The 14,713-nt window shown below is 44.5% G+C and overlaps 2 protein-coding genes across 2 annotated transcripts in view; one reads left to right on the top strand and one right to left on the bottom strand.

Annotated features, from left to right (window-relative positions):
* The window catches only part of LOC127535807 (serine/arginine repetitive matrix protein 5-like), a 48,842-nt gene extending 46,165 nt beyond the window's left edge, over window positions 1–2,677 (top strand). Inside the window, exon 4 of the mRNA XM_051954659.1 lies at window positions 1,983–2,677. Within this exon, the coding sequence (XP_051810619.1) occupies window positions 1,983–2,677 (695 nt within the window). The remainder of the gene's footprint in view (window positions 1–1,982) is intronic.
* Window positions 2,678–7,235: 4,558 nt separating this feature from the next.
* spdl1 (spindle apparatus coiled-coil protein 1) lies at window positions 7,236–14,659 on the bottom strand. Its single transcript, XM_022201397.2, has 14 exons — window positions 14,044–14,659; window positions 12,347–12,505; window positions 12,059–12,235; window positions 11,716–11,910; window positions 11,490–11,639; window positions 10,569–10,667; window positions 10,363–10,473; window positions 10,152–10,292; window positions 9,550–9,650; window positions 9,017–9,137; window positions 8,787–8,853; window positions 8,436–8,582; window positions 7,890–7,959; window positions 7,236–7,631 (listed from the first exon to the last, which is right to left on the bottom strand). Exons 2-14 carry the CDS (start codon window positions 12,503–12,505, stop codon window positions 7,448–7,450), a joined length of 1,722 nt encoding a protein of 573 aa, XP_022057089.2. The 5' UTR covers window positions 14,044–14,659; the 3' UTR covers window positions 7,236–7,447.
* Window positions 14,660–14,713: the final 54 nt, after the last annotated feature.

Below are 14,713 nucleotides of genomic sequence, written 5' to 3'. Positions count from 1 at the left end.
TTTCCCTCTCTGCGGCTGCTGGAGGAGGCGTTCAGGTCTGCAGGAAGTCAGAACGTCGAGGCGTCTCTTCATTTATCTCTCAGTGTTGAATGAACCTTCACGGGAGCAGCAGAAAATTTACGGTAACAAAAGATTCCTGCTGGCGAGCAGCAGACACAGAATTATATTGATAACTGGGAGAATAAAGCAATTTCTTTTTTATCCTGGTTTCGTATTGCGGCCGGTGCAATGGCCCGTGAGCTAAATTTACTCCGGGAGCTCGTCTCTGCTCTCTAAAACCGGTCCTAATGTATCAATTGTTCTGATCTGGCTCTGCTCGACTGTGAACAAACAAATTGGATTGTGCCTCCGTCTCCCAAATAGCTTTCCCCTCGTCCACCCCCACCGCAGACACGTATTTCCATGGAACATCTCAATCCAGGCAATTTCTCGACACACACAGCGAGACCTTTAAAACCATTTCCCAAGGTCAGAACAGACGCTGTAGAGCCGTATGATGATAAAAGCACTCAGAGCTGCTGCTGCTGCTGCTGCTGCTGAAGTGCCTTTCCAGAAAGACTAAACGTCCTCTCCATCCCGCTGCTTTTATCAGCTCAGAGAACATCCAGAGCAGGAGCTGCTCAGGATCTTCTATGAAGATCATCCTTCTGACCTGCAGCTTCTTCTCCTCCACAGATGTTGGAGCTGGACTTTATCTCTACCTTTCATTATTCTGACTTTCTCCACTCATGATTTAGATCATTATAAGTGATGTGATCAGACTTTAAAATGGACCAAAGTCTGATTGTTCTTTTTCATGAAAGAGAAATTCCCTCATTTTGCTTGTAAGCAGTGCTAATAATCATAAAAGATGATTTTACACCATTTAAAGGTTTGTTTTGTGCCTGTAGACACCATAAATATCTTCGCATCAGGAGGCTTCAGTGTTAAAGAAGCACATTATTAATGTTAAACCAGGAAAACTGAAGCTAATGTTGTGTGATTCCAGTTTGACAGAAATCAGATCAGCAGACTCACTGAGCTCTGAGATTAGAAAACAACATCTGGAACGATACCAGCAGATATCTGGAAAAGAATATCTGTAAAATAATTCCTTACAGATGATTAAATGGATTAAAACCGAAATTTTACAGACAGAATAAGTGACTTTAATTCACAGGTTTGGTCACACTTTGTTTAAATCAAAGATAATATCTGGAAATACAGAAGTTTGACTCAAAGAAAATCAGTTTGGAGCAAACTTAAACAACAACAGGAAGGATGTTATCACAACTGTAACATTTCATTAAACCAGACAGCGTTAAACACAGATTTGCTGCTTTCTCCTTCAATCTACAGAGTTCTACATTAAGGTTCTGTCTGCAAATGAGATGATTTTATTTCTGGTCTTCAGATGGATCTCTGGGCTGAAAGTTCACATGAAGATCAGCAGCTTCTGGACATTTCATCAGAATTCTCCTCAGACGTCGTCCAGTGGAACAGAGACGTTGAAGAGGAGGCCGATGCTGGAAGTTTCTCAGAGTTAAGCCCTCCTGGACTTTCTGCTCCCAGAACAGAACCTCTTTGTGTGACCGAAGGTTTGGCTTGTCGACGGATCAGAATTGGGTTTCTCCTCTGAAGGTTTCATCAGATCGCTGCTGCAGCTTGTTTACTGAGTCCATCAAAAATGTTTTTACATAAATTGACAGATTAATTTGAGGGAACAGCTCGAATGTGCCAGGAGAGGCAGCGAGCGCCGGCTTCACTCTGCTCCAAATCAGCGCTCACATCTTACATCAGCGTTGCATTCATTCCAAAGCGAGACGCTCGATTTCATCTTCGCCGCGCGTTGCAACAAATAAGAGCAATTACTGAGAAGCAGGACCACCGAGGAGCCAAGCAGCCCATCGAGGAAACGAGGAGCTGAGGAGCCCATCGAGGAAACGAGGAGTCAAGGAGCCAAGGAGCCATGGAGGCCATCGAGGAGCCAAGGAGCTGAGGAGCCCATCGAGGAAACGAGGAGCTGAGGAGCCCATCGAGGAAACGAGGAGTCAAGGAGCCCATCGAGGAAACGAGGAGTCAAGGAGCTGAGGAGCCCAGCGAGGAAACGAGGAGCCAAGGAGCCGAGGAGCCCAGCGAGGAAACGAGGAACCAAGGAGCCGAGGAGCCCAGCGAGGAAACGAGGAGCCAAGGAGCCGAGGAGCCCATCGAGGAGCCAAGGAGCCCAGCGAGGAAACAAGGAGTCAAGGAGCCGAGGAGCCCATCGAGGAGCCGAGGAGCCCATCGAGGAGCCGAGGAGCCCAGCGAGGAAACGAGGAGCCCAGCGAGGAAACGAGGAGCCAAGGAGCCGAGGAGCCCAGCGAGGAAACGAGGAGCCAAGGAGCCGAGGAGCCGAGGAGCCCAGCGAGGAAACGAGGAGCCAAGGAGACGAGGAGCCCAGCGAGGAAACGAGGAGCCAAGGAGCCGAGGAGCCCAGCGAGGAAACGAGGAGCCAAGGAGCCGAGGAGCCCAGCGAGGAAACGAGGAGCCAAGGAGCCGAGGAGCCCAGCGAGGAAACGAGGAGCCAAGGAGCCGAGGAGCCGAGGAGCCCAGCGAGGAAACGAGGAGCCAAGGAGCTGAGAAGTCCATCAAGGAGCCAAGGAGTCTATCGAGGAGCCCAGCGAGGAAACGAGGAGCCAAGGAGCCCAGGAGCCCATAGAGGTGCTGAGGAGCCCAACGAGGAGCTCGGTGTTGCCTCGTCCAGTCACTTCCTTGGCAGGTCCTCGTCCACCAGGCGGCCGGCTGCAGCTCCGAGTTGGAGATTGGAGCAGAAATGAAAAGCCGTTTGCCAGCCGACAGACAGACGGACACGGTTGGGATCTGGACGAGCTGTCAAGTCACTGGTGTTTCTTCATAGACGAGATGCTTAATTTGACCCAGGAGAGCCGAGGAATTGATTTTAACTCAGCTAAATGAGGTCTTCTGAGGGACTCGGGGGCTCCGGTCTCCTGGGTTCGTTTCAGCTCGATGTGGAGATGATGAGGAGCTCCATGCCGATGGCGGCTCTCACACGCTTTACTTTCACTCTTTAATGGCACAAAAGCTCCAGAGCTGGAACCGTCATCCAGCAGTTTACCTCTGGAACGTCCACAAACATCAGCCAGAGAAGAAGAAGTGGAATAAAAACACCCTTAGATCCTTCATGGATCAGAGCAGAAGGAAAGGGAAGGAGAGGAGCAGCGGAGGAAACGTGAACACTTCTGATAAAAGAAGAACATGAGCAGAAACTACGGAAAAGAAAAAGGTTTAATTTGAAGGAAAAAGAAGAATTAGATCTCACATCAGCTGCAAGAAGAGACATGAAGGAAGGATGGAAGGAAGATGAGAAAACAAATAAATTAACGGAGAGAAAACAAAGAAACACACGAAAACAATCACTGATCCTTATTCATATATAAATGATAAGTTTTAAGACTTTTAACTTGGCGGAGTCACACAGGAAGAGCTCATTAAAGCTGCTGTCCGGAGTTTCCGTTTGTTTTCAATTTATGTATCATTTTTTAACAAAGCTTAAATGTGTTAGTCTAGTTCGATACTATAATATAATATTAGTATAACGCGATATGAAAATGTATTCCTGAGCTCCGCCTTCCTCTCATAGACCCCCATGTTATTCCAAAAAGCGCCGGTCGCTGCCGACCAATCAAGTTCGAGCTTCAGCTTTGTCATGCTGTCAATCAACGGTTACGCGCACAGCAAGCAAGTCCATGCAGAGGTGGGCGAGCTACGCACTACGCAACCGCGCGCACATTTGTTTTGGTGTGGAGGAGAGAGCATCAGGGCTCAGCAACTTCCAGAAAAGTTACCAATCCCACGGCTTGTCAGGCCAAGAGACTGCAGGACGTTTTTTGGCTCGGGGTGCTCGCGTCGCTCCCTGACCACGGCCTCCATAGCCCGCCTGACGACTTCGTTTAGATGCCCGACCTCTGGAGGAAGATGTTGGGGCGTCTGGGACACACTCTTCGTCAGAGGAGTCATGCAATTCTGAACTCTAGATAGAAATAAATAAACAATGTAACACATATACATGCGTAAATGCACTAAGTTTGATAAACAACGTCATCCAGAGGGATACACGAGTGTAATCACATATTGAAACTTTACTGGTTCGTCCTAGCAGATTCATGTTATTTTGGTATTAGGACAAGTTAGACTCAATACAGCATTCTAACGTAATTCCTTTATTATTTACTAAATGTACTAAATGTAGAAGAGGGGAAAACAGCAAAACAGGCGAGATGCTGCAGCACTCCGGGCACTTCTCTCATGTACTGTGCGCGTGCACAAATAAAGGGGCGAAATCAGAGGGAGGGACCACCAGTGTTTTGGGAGACGCTGCGATTCAAACTCCGGACAGCAGCTTTAATGTTCTTTATGTTTTAATGGCTCTGATAAACAACAAACCGATGGATAGTTTAGTTTTAATCAATTAAAAAAAAACAAAGAACAAACCTAGAGTAAAGTGATTTATTGTGATTTAAACATGTTGAGTTCAGCAGCGGATCTGTTGGGTCACAACTCTTTACATGAGCTCTAAAGGGCTGATGATTCTGATCTGTTGTCATTATTGTTATTATTATTATGATAATCCCAGTGTGAAGAGCAGAGTTGGTATTAGATCAGCTTCCACTTCTTCCTGCTCCTTTTTGAGAAACTTCTTTGCTGTTTTTTTTTTTGATATTTTCTTTTTAATTTTTATGTCAAAATATTCAAAATAAACTTTCAAAAATCAGAATCAGATGCTTCATAGAGGTTTTTTTTGTTATTATTTACATAATTATTAAGCTTAAAACATAAAGAAAATCAGAGCGGGACGAGTTCATCAGAAGAAAACTTCTCCAGATTTCCAGCAGCTTCGTCCTCACATCAGTTCACCTGCTGCTCCGTGGAAACGCTGCTTTCTCTGGGTTTGTGGGTGTTTTTTTGGTCCGGTGCGCTCCGACAATCACACCTGGTGTCCATGACGACCGAGGCTCACCTGTGGCCGACTTCCTGTGAGGCTGAACCTCCATCCTGCTGCGACTGATGGAAGTTCAGCTGTGGAACGTCCGGTCGAGCAGAACGTGGCTTTCTGTTGTTCTGGACGGATGTGGAGCTGCAGGACGAGACGGAGAGGAACGACCAGAAGCTCCGACGTGAACTCACATCTACAGGGTTGAGCTCAGAGTCTGAAGGTTCTCCTGTGATGTTCCTCTAATGTTCCTCCTCCTGTCTTTAGTTATTCTGACTCACGGTTTGTTCAGAAACAGTGAATTCATTTTATACTTTTATAAATGCGTTAATCTACTTTGGGTTTTTATTTTATTTTAAATTAAAATTCATTGAATTTGAAGACCTTTAAATTCTTTAAGTTCTGTTGTCAGGAACAAATTACAGTTAAAGATGAACTTTTATTTTCTATTTTTTACATTTAAAGTTCAATAAAGTCCTGAGATTTTATTACATTTTTATGTTTAGACCTTCTGGTTCCTCTGAAGAACCCGTGATGTGTCTGTGCTTGTCTTTCTGTGCTGATTTTACACCTTTCTATAGGGATTCGCCATCATTTTGTGATGATTTTTTGTATTTTTTTGTGGTGATCTGGTGTCAGTTTTCACCAGAACTCAGATGTTTCTCCTAAATGTCGTGGTTCTATCTGCTGGACTGATGAAGTTCTGAAACAGTCCTTTAAAAACTGATCAATCTGGACCCCTCTCTATGGAGCTGAAGGGAAATATTCCCAGTATGAAGGCAGAACTCTGATCATTGATGAAGGTACTGCAGATGAAGAACCAGATGTTCTGAGGAGGTTCTGTAGGTTTTAAGGGCTGACCTTCCTAATAAATATTTCAGACCAGCTGATATTTAAACTCTAAAGCAGGAATGAGAAAGTATTTCTGATCTGATGCTGTGGTGGAGCCGTCTGTTCCAGTAAAGTGGATATGTTCTGTACACTAATTATTCTAGTCTCTACCTGGTGACAGTAAAACTGTCTCTGATCTCAGGTGAAGCTCCTGGATGGTGTTCAGGAGGAGAACTGCTGAGTGCTCTTTAAGTGTTCCTGAAAGAGCTCAGAGGAGATCTGGCTGGTGTTTTCCTTTTATTTCTGCTCCTCCAAACCCACTGAGCTGCTTTCTATTTCTGCAGACGGCTGGAGGAGGAAAAACAGAACGGATCTGCGACATGCAGCCGGAGGCTCTGCAGCTTCATCTGCTGAGAACCCAGCTGAAGATGTTCAAAGGAGGCCGACGGCGACGCTGTCAGTCCCACAGAGAAGACGAAGAAGAAGGAGAAGAAGGAAAGACGTGAAGAAGGAGGAGGAGATGAAGGAGAAGGAGGAGGAGGAGGAGAAGGAGGAGGAGGAGAATAATAATATACACACACACACATATATAATGATATCTGTGGATTTGAAGCTGCAGCTTTTTATCTGCAGGCTGCTGCTGCCCCCCAGTGGTTCAGAACTGGAACTACACAAATACTGCAACACTAAATACTGTAATAGTAAATACTGCAACAACACGAAGTACTTCAACAACACCAACACCGCAACAACAAATACTTCAGTCAGTGAATGTTCAGATCCAGATGATCATTAGTATAATTTTATATTTGAATATTAGTTATTTGAGGGCTCAGGATTCAGTTTGATCTCTCGTTCCAACTCTTCAACATTTTTCTATTATCAATCACCTTAAAAAATAAACTTCTATGGGACTCTGAATGATGCATTTAGAACCTCTAAATGACATTCTGCCTCCATCCTGTCAGCTGACATGCAGCTCAACTCTGCTGCTGCTTCATGACTTTTCATCGGATTTTCGGCTGTAACATTTAATCTCAGTTTTCAGCTGCTCAGTGAATCTAAACCGCTTTTTAAATGAATCTTTAATCTGCAGCCGGATTCAAGAAAACACTCGAAGAAGAATGAATCATTTTATCCAGAATTCAGCCTTAAACCCCAACATTAAATACTTCAACGACACCAAGTAGTGCATCACTAAATACTTGTAGAACGTGAAGTACTGCTTCTGTTTCTACACAAAGCAGGCTGAGCAGCTTCAGGTTCTTCTGTCTCCAGTTTTTACATGGAAACAAAAGGAGGTTTCATAATCCTGGTTATTAGGCAGAGGTTGTCTGTTTAGAAACTGAGGTTTGATCTGGGAGATAATGAAAGTCTTCAAATACTCAGAGTGACGGGATGTTTTACTGTCGGTCACAAAGAACGAGTTTTCAGCTCCTCTGGAAGATTTTTATTCACATTTAAACAAGCTGGAACCAGAACAGGAAGCAGCAGGAGAACATTCAGACACACAAACAGAAATATTAAAGAGCGAAAAGATTCAAAGAGTTCACGAGTTACAGCTTCAACACACGGAACACACAGCTACTGCAGTACGACAGTATTAGTAGTGTTATAGTATCAGTATGTAGTAGTACTGCACTAGTTCTACTGCTGGGCACACTGGTTCTCCATGCTGCTGCTGGAACCAACGTGGATCACCTCCACTGTTCTCTGCTTCTTTCTTGGTTCTCCGGCTTTCTTCTGCTGGTTCTCCTCCATGTTCTTCTCTTTCTTCTGCTGGTTCTCCTCCATGTTCTGCTGGTTCTCCTCTTTACTGTCAGTGGGAGAACTGAGAACCAAACACAAACAGATCTAACTTCACGTCTCATCATATTGAGTTTAGTTCCTGAAAAAAAAACACCGACACTATGAAGAAACTCTGAAGCTGGAGCATCTTTAACTAAAGCGAATAAGATCAGATCTGTGGTGGAACATCCAGCTGCATGTTCAGTTCATGTTTGTATGAAGCATGTCAGAGAATAATTAATAACAGAAGCAGATCCAAACAGAACCCGTCTGGACCGGAACAGACGGGACACAAACTGACCTGAGAGCTGGAATCACCACCGGTTCCTCCTCACTGATCTTCACACATTTAGCGGGTCGAGGTTCAGCCTCTGGAACAACAAACACGTGAAGGATGATGTCATCAGCAGCTTCTAGTTCAGGTTCTGGTCCTGACCCACAATTATGGACTTCCACAACACACCTGGTGAGGAGCTCACAGTCTCACCTGGAGGACAGGTGTGGGTCTGTCCTTGAGGACAGGTGTGGGTCTGTCCTAGAGGACAGGTGTGGGTCTGTCCTTGAGGACAGGTGTGGGTCTGTCCTAGAGGACAGGTGTGAGTCTCACCTGGGGGACAGGTGTGGGTCTGTCCTTGAGGACAGGTGTGGGTCTGTCCTAGAGGACAGGTGTGAGTCTCACCTGGAGGACAGGTGTGGGTCTGTCCTAGAGGACAGGTGTGGGTCTGTCCTAGAGGACAGGTGTGGGTCTGTCCTAGAGGACAGGTGTGGGTCTGTCCTAGAGGACAGGTGTGGGTCTGTCCTAGAGGACAGGTGTGGGTCTGTCCTAGAGGACAGGTGTGAGTCTCACCTGGGGGACAGGTGTGGGTCCCAGCATTTGTCTCCTCCATCGTCATAGAAACACCCTGATCATCCTTCTGTGTGTTTTCCTCAGAGGAAGTGACATCAACAGGAAGTTTCTCTTTCTTCCTCTTCTGGATGAGATTCTTCTTTATGTCTATGATGGAAAAAGAAACACGACTGATTAGTTTAGTCCAGTCTAGTATAGTTAAGTCCAGTTTAGTTAAGTCTAGTATGGTAGATCTAGTTTATTTTAGTCTCGTCTGGATTATTGAAGTTCAGTTCAGAGTAGTGTAATTTAGTTTAGTTAAGTCTAGTTTAGTCCAGTCTAGAATAGTTAAGTCCGGTTTAGTCTGGTTACCTTTGGGTTCGTATTTGTGCTGCAGTTCTTCTACTCTCAGCTGCAGTTTGATCTTATCGCTCTGAGCCTGCAGCAGGAAACAAACATTAATATTAATAATAAAACAGTCAAATCAAAGCTGTCATTTAACTCATATTTAACTGATGGAGTTTTACGTCTTCAGCTGGAGATCAGAGTTACTGAAGCTACTGCTAATAAACCTGATGTCTGGAGCTACAGGTGAGGTTTACCTGTTTGAGCAGACGCTCAGATGTGAACAGTTTCCTCTCCAGCTCCAGAGCTCTCTGACTCTCTGACAGAGACTTCATCCTCTGCAGGGAAAGTTCGTCTCCTAAACGCTCCACTTCCTTACTGAGGACAAACACTGACAGAGTTCAGTTACTCCAGCCTGAACCCAACTCTGACCTGAAACAAGTTTACATTTGTTCACACTCGTCTAACTCTGAGCCTGAACCGTGGTCTGGACTCTGTGAGGATGTCCACGCTGGGTTTCTGTCCTCAGTGGGTAACAGAAGCACATCAGTGTAAATAAAAACACATTAATAAGTGAATGTGATTGAAGCTTTCAGGTGTTTCATCACTAAGTGACTTGATGAACTAACGAGCTGCTCTTCAACTGCAGCAGAAACCTCCATCACTTCATCTGATCATCTCACTGATGGAACATGGGATTGAACTGATCAATACATCTGGTAATAATCAATAATCCTGCTTTGTCTTCTGTGCTTTAAATGTGACTGAACACTAGTCCATGTGGACTCACACAGAGTTGTCGAGCTTCATCTTCAGCAGGTCGGTGTAGTAGGTTTCATCCTGAACGTCTCCACCTTCAGCTGGAGGAGGTGGTTGGGACTTCAGCAGCATCTACAGCAGGAATCATCTCAGTTATGGGACTTATGAACCCACCACCGCCCGTTACTCATTGATCTGATCGGATCTCTGGACAGAATGATTCATTGATTAACTGCTTTCCAGTAAAATCAGTTCGTATAAAACGTGCAGCTGGAGTCTCTCCTCGGTCCTTATTAACCCCACAGCTGCTACTAATCAATGCTCTCACTGTGGACTGATCAGCTGGTGATGTTCTCAGGTAATCAATCAGCTGTTTGATCAATAACACGGTAAAAATGTGGATCAGAGTTTATTCAGAAAGATCTTCAGTTCACTGTCAGAGACAAGCAACCAGAAAATATGATAGAACTTTAATTATTTTAAAGATGAAGACGTTTCTAAACAGTTTATTACTGATTGACTGGTTGGTTGGCTGATTGATTGATTGACTGATCGATCAGACTCACAGATGTCGGTGGTTTGGTAGTTCTGTCAGTAAACTTTATCTCCGTGTTGATGTTCTTGTGTTCTCACCTCCACCTTCTCCAGCCTCTGCAGTTTGCTCATCAGACTCTGGATCTCGCCGTTCTTCTCCGCCAGCATGGCCTGCAGCCTCTCCAGCTGGGCCGGGTCGGCCCGGGAGCCCTGCAGCTGCATCAGGGTGGCGATCTGGACCTGAACACGGCACACTGTCACGGACCAGCTGGAAACAGAGAACATGCTCGAACCAGAACCCGTCCGGTACCTTCATACGCTGCATCTGCTGTTTGCTGAAGCCGTGGATCTTCTGCAGCGACTGGTACTGGACCTTCATGCTGATCAGCTGTCGCTCCATCTCTGCCCGCTTGTCCTCCAACTGAAACACAAGTTCACAGGCTGAAGGTTCTCCACCGTAGAACCTTCTGGTCCTGCATTAAACTATCAGCTTTAGAGCTTCCTGCTGGTTCTGACCTCAGCGAACAGAGAGTTCCCTCTGCTGTCTGGATCCTGAGCCTGCTGAAGAACCTGGTCCAGCTGGACCTGCAGGTCTCGGTTCGCCTCACGAGATTTCTGACATCATGAGACACAAAGAGAAGCTTCATGAACATGTTGGTTAGAGATTCAGACATTTGGTTCATTAAACTAAAACTGATAGAACGGAACGGAACGGAACGGAACGGAACGGAACGGAACGGAACGGAACGGAACGGAACGGAACGGAACGGAACGGAACGGAACGGAACGGAACAGAACAGAACAGAACAGAACAGAACAGAATAGAATAGAATAGAACAGAAAAGAATATAATAGAACAGAATAGAATAGAACAGAACAGAATAGAATACAACAGAATAGAATGGAATAGAACAGAATAGAATAGAACAGAACAGAAAAGAATATAATATAATAGAACAGAACAGAACAGAATAGAGTTTATTGCCGTTTGCACAGGTACATCTCAGGTACGCTGGAATTCTTCTATGTGACTCCGAGTCAAAAAATAATTTTGCAACAATTAAAAAGAAACAAGAACCCTGAAATAAATCATATTAAATATTAGTGCAAATATTTGCATAAATGGATTAATAAAGAAAACAATAAAACACTGGTTATTGCACATTTATTTAAGATGGAATCATCATTAATATTATGAATTAATTAATCTGATTTGTTGTTTGGACAAACAAACATTCAATAAAATAATATTAATATAGTTAATGAGCAGCACAAATAAACCAAATATGATCCAACATCTCTGCAGTTTTCTGGTTTTAAAGTGGCAGCTGATTCCTCAGAAGAAGAAGTGATAAAAACTGACCTGAGATCAGATAAATAGGAAGTTTTTTACCTCCACAATAAACGCTTTTACTCCAGATAGTAACTCAGTCTGACCTCCAGAGCGTTGAAGCAGGACACAGCTTCTCTCTCCCGCTCCTCCTTCTCCTCGGTGACCCTCTGTAGGTGGCGCTGGAGGCTGCTGGAGGCCACTTCCAGCTGCTGCTCTCTGAACTGAGACTCCTGAAGGTTCTGCTCCAGCTGCTCCTGCAACAGACATCCCATAACACAACCGGTCAGGGAGCATTCAGACTGATTCAGAGGCACCAGAGTGTCTGCTCACCTTGATGTTCTCCAGCTCCATGACTTTCATCTGGACCTCCATCATCTCAGACGTCAGAGAGCTTTGGGTTTGCTCGTTCAGACCTCGCAGCTCCTCCATCTTCTGGTTCAGCGTCTCTGTCTGGACCTCCAGTTTGTGTTTCAGCTGCTTCTCATTCAGCTGAGATTCATCCAGAGCCGACTGAAGCCTCAACATCTGGCACCAGAAGCAGCATTTTATTAGGAGCGGTCGGTGATAATGAAGTGGAATCACTGAAGCTTCATCAGAGTAAAATTTCACAGGAGAACCAAAAAAATGGCCGCTGAGTGAGTTCTAAGCAGCAGGTAATAAAGCAGGTGTCTACCTTGTTCTGCAGCTCATTCAGCACCACACTGTGGTTCCTCTCCAGATGTTCCTGCTGTTCTTGAAGCTGCTGCTCTTGCTGGCTCTTCACACAGTCATAATCTGAGTGCAGAGACGCCAACATCCGAGTCTTCAGCTCCACCTCCTTCTGCAGAGAGTATTTGTCCTGTTCCAGGGCCTGAAAGCACAACAGGGGTCCACTCAATCAATCACTGTTTTACATTCAGGAGAGAACATCTGTAAGCATCACAAATGAAGCTGTGTTTCTGCTGATGGATCCTCTTGGTACCTCCAGAGCGTTGGTCATCTCCACCCTCTGGTTGTCCAGCTGGTTCTGCAGCTCCACCTGCTGGTTCAGGAGGTCCAGTCCAGCCTGAGCAGCCTGGTGGACCTGGTCCTCCTTCTCCCTCAGCTGCCTCCTCAGCAGCTCCACGTCCTCTGCTGACATCTGGACAGATGCAGACAGATGTGTGTAAATACTGTAAAAGGGCAGCCCATGTCAGCAGACTTACATTCTCTTAATACTTTTTCAAATCTTGAGTGTTATTTTTTGAGTCCTGGTGAAATAAACTGCTTTCTGGGTGACCTGTATTTAATTCTTAATTAATTTTAAACTTTTAATCCTGTAAAAATGAAAAATACAACACGGTTATTAAAAAATAAAACCAGTTTTTCAATAATATGAGGAACTGAATTACTACATCCATCCATCCATTCTCTATACACCTCTTTATCCTCACTAGGGTCGTGGGGGGTGCTGGAGTCTATCCCAGCTGACTCGGGTGAAGGCAGGGGACACCCTGGACAGGTCACCAGTCTGTCACAGGGCTACATATACAGACACACAATCACACTCACATTCACACCTACGGACAATTTAGAGTAACCAATTAACCTCAGCATGTTTTTGGACTGTGGGAGGAAGCCGGAGTACCCGGAGAAAACCCACGCATGCACAGGGAGAACATGCAAACTCCATGCAGAAAGATCCCAGGCCCAGACCGGGATTCAAACCAGGGATCTTCTTGCTGCAAGGCGAAAGTGCTAACCACTTACACCACTGTGCAGCCCTGAATTACTACATGATCCAGTAAAAAAATAAAAATAAACAAACAACCAAAGATTCACGTATTGAAAATTGTACAACTGTTTTTTTTGTTTGTAAATAATGACTAACAATTGAGGATAAATGAACCAGACTTTCTATCAGGAAACACCTCAGGGAATAATTCTTTCAGTGCAGTTTGATGCTTTATTCATGGAGACGTTCACAGTCATATTTCTACTGGAATGTCTCTGTTTCAGTTGTAAATTAAGTTTTAAATCATAAAACCATTCTTAAGGTGACGTTCAGCCATCGGAACAATCAGACCACAGACTAAACCTTCTAATCAATCTGCTGGTTTTAGGAGTGATTTAAACATTTTTCTGATGACTTTAATGCTCTCTCCTGGTTAGACTTCTGATCTTTTAGTTTAGTTTTCTGTCTTTTCCAGTGGTTCAGCTGTAAACTAAAGCAAACTGTTGGGTTCAGTCCCTTCATCAAACACACTTTAATCAGAGAGAATTCATGACTTTATTGTATTTCAATTTCCCTTGAACTGCCTTTTATTTCTCCCAGTATTATTTTTACTTTTAACATAGCTGTTTTTAGATTGTTGTCTCTTAAATCCTGTTAACTTTATGCCTCTATGTCGCATTCTGCTGCTTCAGGAAAGACTTTCACACATTTCCCCAAAATAAGCATTAGTTTATCTTTATTTCTGGCTGAATTCCATAGATTTTAGGAAAAACTCTGGGCTGTTGACGTTTAACAGAAAGTTAGCTAACGTGCTAAAGCTAACTACTAAGTAGCCCATAGACTAGTCTCGGTTTACCAGAACTAACGCCGTTAACTGGACAAGTTTCCTCCAGCGGAGCCGCTACAGGACAGACTAACTCTGGAAGTAAATCAAAACAGGAGAACTAATAAATCAGTTTGTTTACCTTCAGTCAAAGATCCGACAAAACCGCCACAGTTTGAATCCGCAACTCAACTATCGCGAGATCATCGCGAGAGCTGCGTCTTCTTCTTCTGGGTTTGATGGCGGCAGACGGACCGGCCGGATGTGACGTTTATCGCCACCTACTGGGCAGATGGAGACCAGAGCAGAAGGATGATAGGATGATAGAAAAACAAACGAATAGATATAATTAGTGACCCCGTGTTTATAAAAGTCACGTTTATTCACTGCAACGTGATGATGGACGGACAGAGAGAGAGAGAGAGAGAGAGAGAGAGAGAGAGAGAGAGAGAGAGAGAGAGAGAGAGAGAGAGAGAGAGAGAGAGAGAGAGAGAGAGAGAGAGAGAGAGAGACAGACAGACAGACAGACAGACAGACAGACAGACAGACAGACAGACAGACAGACAGACAGACAGACAGACAGACAGACAGACAGACAGACAGACAGACAGACAGACAGACATGTTGGCAGAGAAAACAGATGATCCACAGTGGTAAATAAAGACTCATTGAACAGCTTTAACTTGAATAAATACCTGATAGACAGCTTTAACCTGTTCGTCTTGGTTAGAAAAAGTTCTGAGTCTTCAAACCTAAACTGTTTTCTACCAACACATTACTAGATATATCTGTGAGGTGTCATCTTAAGAACA

This window comes from Acanthochromis polyacanthus, chromosome 10, assembly GCF_021347895.1.
Source record: "Acanthochromis polyacanthus isolate Apoly-LR-REF ecotype Palm Island chromosome 10, KAUST_Apoly_ChrSc, whole genome shotgun sequence".
In the NCBI taxonomy this organism is placed as follows: Eukaryota; Metazoa; Chordata; class Actinopteri; family Pomacentridae; genus Acanthochromis; species Acanthochromis polyacanthus.
The sequence above is the reverse complement of the archived record's forward strand: the minus strand, read 5'-3'. Positions and strand labels throughout refer to the sequence as shown.

Coding starts and splice junctions, on each gene's coding strand:
- spdl1 (XM_022201397.2), bottom strand. CDS start 12,505: ATGTCAGCAGAGGACGTGGAGCTGCTGAGGAGGCAGCTGAGGGAGAAG. Junction 11,911..12,058: donor TGAATGAGCTGCAGAACAAG/GTAGACACCTGC, acceptor TTCTGGTGCCAG/ATGTTGAGGCTTCAGTCGGC. Junction 7,960..8,435: donor GACCCACACCTGTCCCCCAG/GTGAGACTCACA, acceptor TTGTTGTTCCAG/AGGCTGAACCTCGACCCGCT.